Genomic DNA, 5,264 nt, shown 5'->3' on the forward strand with positions numbered 1-5,264 from the left:
AGTCCGCATGTGAGGAGCAGGTTTGAGTCTTATCCAAACATTTTGTTTAAAAATTGTCGTACCGATCGGCTATAGTGAGATGAAGGCGTATACCAGAGTGCATAAAATGGATGAAATGACAACTCTGGCGTGGTATAATTTCGCATAATTCAGTTAAATATGAGAGTAAAAGTCACAAATATATTGCACTTGTAATTGATGTAAGTAAAAAGATACAGCCAATAATATAATATCCAATAATTCCTGCCCATACGTTTATGGCGAATCATTCGTGGTTAAATCCATCATTGCATGTAAATTTCTTTAAGTTCAAATCTAGGCATTTCGTCCGTAAACTTTCATCCGTAAATAATACACGTTATAAAAAGTGCAGAATCCATTGCAACTTATGTAGCACTCAACGGCAAAATTTTCGTTGAATGCACAGTTTTTTGTATACAACACTAATTCCTGATCACCTAGTTGTTAACTTAGCCGCTGAAAATTGCATTATCACGGAATATCTTGTGAACTCAGAGATCTCTCATTATTCTCATATTCTGATATTCTTGATTTCACGAATCTATGATTTCTTGTTGCTTTGTAAATAGCATGCTACTTTCTTATTAAATGTAAATATAAATGTAAATACATTGTGAATAAAGCCAGTTTGAAAATTATTAAAACTGTAGCATTTTCTTCCAGAAAACGAGGTACGACCTATTTACGACCTATGGTTGGTTTAATACTTTTGTTCTTCGTGATGAGTAGAATACGTTGCAATAAAACGATTTTCACTTTTCAGTTAGTGATACTATATGCTTTGTCTTCCGCTCGGCACGACGGAACCGCTTTATACGTATGCGATTGTTAGTCGCCAACATTGAGTATCACTGTCGCCGTCACCGCATATTTTGTCAAACTATTTGGCTTTAATATTAGAAACAAAACATGATTGCACTTTCTAATATCATTTGGAACACAAATTTTTCTAATGTATACCATTTTATTCCACAAAGCCCACAACATTTTTTCGTTTCAATAGCAATCGAATAGGAGCTACAGTAAAAGCACAAAACATTTTCAAACTTGAAAATTTGCAATTTGAAAAAATCTGTATTTGACTCACAAATATTTAGAAGAATCGTGTATCAAAGGTTACAAAATCGGAAAAATATTCAAATTTGTTTATCAGTGTTATTTGAATCTGTACTAATCATAGACTTTTCGGGATCTTTTTACAATCTATATCCAAGCAAACTCCTACCAAGATGTAAGTCTACAAGACATTAAACTCTTTCATTACTACTAGCTATCGTTACATATCTATCACTTAACTCGTATGGTTTGTAGTACAATGCAGAACACTTTCCATGCATACTTGTCTGTAGCTTCTCTTTGATAACTGGAAATAGGCATCGTCTAAGAAACAGTTATTATTTCGTTGATTCTACATATTCGAAGTACACGTTGTATTTTTACGAAGCAGTAAAATAATTACACCCATCGACGAATCTTGATTACATGGTATACAAGCTGCGAGTTATTTATCGCGCATTATTAATGTCCCGTTTGATGGAATACGAAGAAAAGTACGGTATCATTCTAAACCGATAGTAACATTGAACATCATCAACCGATAATACTTTATATTTTGCAAGTATCGATCGAAATCATATTCGATCATTAATCAAAGTATTAAAAAATACAGCAAGCTTTTATGGTACAAGTACCTATTTGTGTATGTGTGTATGTACTTTGATTGCAAAGTACCGTTCGCATTACATTCTTACCCTTCGTGAATTACTAGTCTCAACGTGAAAAATAATAGAATACCTAGACGATAGAGCTAGAATAGAACACCTAACGTATCGTACTAACGTCTTTTTAATATACACGTAGTCGACGTAAAAACAAGATGGGAAAACGAGTTGCACAGTTAGAGAGGGCGATTTTATTCACGAAACTCAGCGTCGCTTTGACGTGTTCCTGGCCGCCTTCTCCTTTAGCAACTAAAAATCGGCTTCTGTTATTTAATGCATTATGGTGTACGGCGTTTGCTAGTTCTGTGGCGTTATTTTTACCATTGTTGGCCGCGATTTACGAGTACTACAAAAGTCCTATTATTCTTGGAAAAACAGTGAGTCTTGCCTCGGCTGTTGCCCAAGTGGTAATCAAAATGATAATATGCCGTTTGCAGCAGAGACGTTTTCAAGTAAGTCGATTATTCTTTCTCGGATAAAGCACAAATAAAATATTTTATTTTCCGTAGCTGTTTGAGTATGACATTCCTGTGTATTTATATTCTTTGAATTTTATTTTACTCGCATATCGCCATATCATTCTATTTTATTATTTATTCGTAGCAATTATTGGTTTCCAACTTTCAAATCGAAGTAAGAGAAATGTAATCGTGTAATCGTAATTCCTAATAATATATAATGATATATAATAATAATAAATAGAGGACCGATTAAAATATTTTAATTAAGCGTTGTCGGTAAAATAATTTCAGATGTTGTACTTCGATATGGAAAATTTCTGCAAGCATGCCACAAAAACGGAAAGAATGGTCCTGGAGCGATACGTGCATAAATATAAATATTTCCATTGCATTTACATACTATGGTCTTTCATAACCACGGCTTTCGTCATATGTGGCCCATTATACTCGTCTCAAACGTTTCCCACGCATGCGATATATCCGTTTTCAGTGAAGCACCAACCGTATAATAGTCTAATTTTCTTTCATCAATCGTTGGTTGGTTTCCAAGCATCGTCAGGTATGGGCATCGATACTCAAGTTGCTCTTCTTTTACGATACGCAACTGCCAGGTTCGAGCTTTTAGGAATTCAATTACGCAACGCGAAGACCAACAGTGAGTTCAATGTCTGCATACAGAAACATATTGATCTTTTAAGGTATAATATTACAAGCTATTTTATGTTGAAATGACTGCCGAATATAATACTATACGATGCGTCTGTTACGCGTTAGAACAATCATTCAATTATATCTATAAAGCCCCGTTTAGATTAATCAAGTTTCTCGAATTTGGGCAAGTAACTTGATCTTCAATTCGAGTTAATTGATTTTCGTGTACTTTGTAATTATTAAGACCAAATTATTTGACCATTATTTACTTTTTGTCAGTAGCACATTTTTTGTGTTAATTGAAAATATTGTGTGTAATAATGCATAATTTGGACAACTTCGATATACATATTTAGGTATACGAAAGAAATCCGCCTATCTATCAAGTATCTAGTTCTGGCGACAATCGCAACAACTACTACCGCAGTGATTTTTGGTAGCTTAAACTTAATCGCAGTAAGTAAACGTTTCTCACTTTAAGTACGATAGTTGAATATATAACTGATGGCTTCGAAATTTTATATAGAATCAACCGTTAATTTTGAAGACACTATACGCTACCGTAGTGTTCAGTGCCAGCGTGGAACTTTTCATGTACGCTTGGCCAGCCGATGGGATGATGCGTATGGTAATGAAATAATCACAGTGCATATTTCAATTAACAGTGTGAAACGTTGAATTTCATTATCGTAGAGTGAGAGAACTGCTACAAGCGTTTACGGCACGGCTTGGTATAACAGAGATATCAGCGTGCAAAGGAAAGTATTGCGCATTATTTTGAGATCTCAAAAACTTGAAACTATCGGGATTAGCGGTATTGTACCGCAACTTTCGCTGTCTCATTACGCGAAGGTACGTTTGTTGTATTCTTGCATTCATGATTAGGTACTAATTATTTTCTTATCTTTTCTAGTATCTATACACATCTTTATCGTACTTTAACGCACTGCGTATTATGGTCGGAGATCCATCTCCACTTTAAGCTCTATGGAGGAAAATATATTACGAAAGATATCCATAGAAGTAATCGCAAATTGTATCTATCAGAATCTTCGTGAAAATTTGTCTTTCGTATAAACAATATACATATATGAAGAAGTTATGTGACGTACGAAGATTCGGATGGCCAATTTACTGCAGCAATGGAGGTTTCTTCTTTTATTTTATACAAACATGATTATGTTACCACGATGTTCGGGCTCGTTGTCTTTTGGAATTAAGCTTTCTTCTAGATTCAGTTGTCTGTAGAGTCGATACTCAATGCTCGAATTCAACAAATATATATTATGCGCCGTAACTAGACATTTATAGAATAATTTCAAACATGTATCTTAATTGAGTGTGTGATATTTCATTTGCATTATGATAATGGTGTGTTTAGTCTTAGACTTTTAGATATTAGATCAACCGGGCGAATGTTCGCTATTCTGCAACTCTAGAGAAATTTGATAAAATGAAAGTGCGGTTATGCCTTTGCGACGAACAAAACTGTCATTTAAAGGAAACGGCTGTGATCGAAACTGTCATTTAAACTTAACTAAACATGTGTAAGGTGCAAGAATGTACCATGAAATAATTCGCTTATTTTTTCGCCGAACGCTGTACGAATGCCCGTTTGCACTATCATTTTCTAATTTTACTGGAATTTTAGTAGTGAGGGTCTAAACGCATAAAACACAAAACCATGTGGTCTAAACCACATATAGAGTGTTCGGGTATAGGTGTCAGGAAATTTAAGGGGTGATTTTTGAATCTAAAATAAGACGGAAATCAAAAATAAAAAAATTGCCTTTTCGGCTTTGTCTTTTAGTTATTGACAATTCAAAGTCAGCCAAAATACCCCTGCAAGACGTAAACTGCAATTGTTCCGCCCGCGAGTGTCTTCAGTAAGATTACACACGCACCGTGATTATCGCGGCAGCGAGTGTCCACAAAAAATACAATAAAATACAATAGATGTTCGATATGTTCTCCGTTTTCTTGTAAACAGAGCCTGACTCTTCTTTTAAAATTTTGTCGTATTGTGTCTTCATGTTTCTTTTTTTTTTTTTATTTACAAGTATTTTACAATCAATTCTCGCATTGAGAATTTTGAGTAAGTTTCTCTGGCGTGGCGCAGTGACATGACTTGACGTGACTTATTAACTTAATAAGTTAATAAGTTTATTAACTTATTATAAATAATTAACCATGTTATGGTTATAGTTATAAATAAGTAAATATTAGTTACTAGAAATATCTAGTTGAATCTAGTGCTTAGGTCTAACGGATAGTGTTTTCTTAGCCTGCGGATCTGGTCCGACGTATTAAGTAATTTAATAATTAGGGGGTTTCGATGTTTGTTGACTCTTTTGATATATCTATTGCTACATTTTGTTATTTCTTCTTTGACTGTGGGTATCTTGAGGTC

The 5,264-nt window shown here is 34.3% G+C and overlaps 1 protein-coding gene across 1 annotated transcript; it reads left to right on the forward strand.

The window, feature by feature from the left end:
- Nucleotides 1-1,783: 1,783 nt before the first annotated feature.
- LOC105666389 (odorant receptor Or2-like) lies at nt 1,784-4,841 on the forward strand. The gene is made up of 6 exons (XM_048411039.1): nt 1,784-2,209; nt 2,495-2,901; nt 3,211-3,310; nt 3,381-3,482; nt 3,548-3,706; nt 3,768-4,841. Exons 1-6 carry the CDS (start codon nt 1,898-1,900, stop codon nt 3,834-3,836), a joined length of 1,149 nt encoding a protein of 382 aa, XP_048266996.1. The 5' UTR covers nt 1,784-1,897; the 3' UTR covers nt 3,837-4,841.
- Nucleotides 4,842-5,264: the final 423 nt, after the last annotated feature.

Source organism: Bombus terrestris, chromosome 2 (assembly GCF_910591885.1).
Source record: "Bombus terrestris chromosome 2, iyBomTerr1.2, whole genome shotgun sequence".
Classification (NCBI taxonomy): Eukaryota; Metazoa; Arthropoda; class Insecta; order Hymenoptera; family Apidae; genus Bombus; species Bombus terrestris.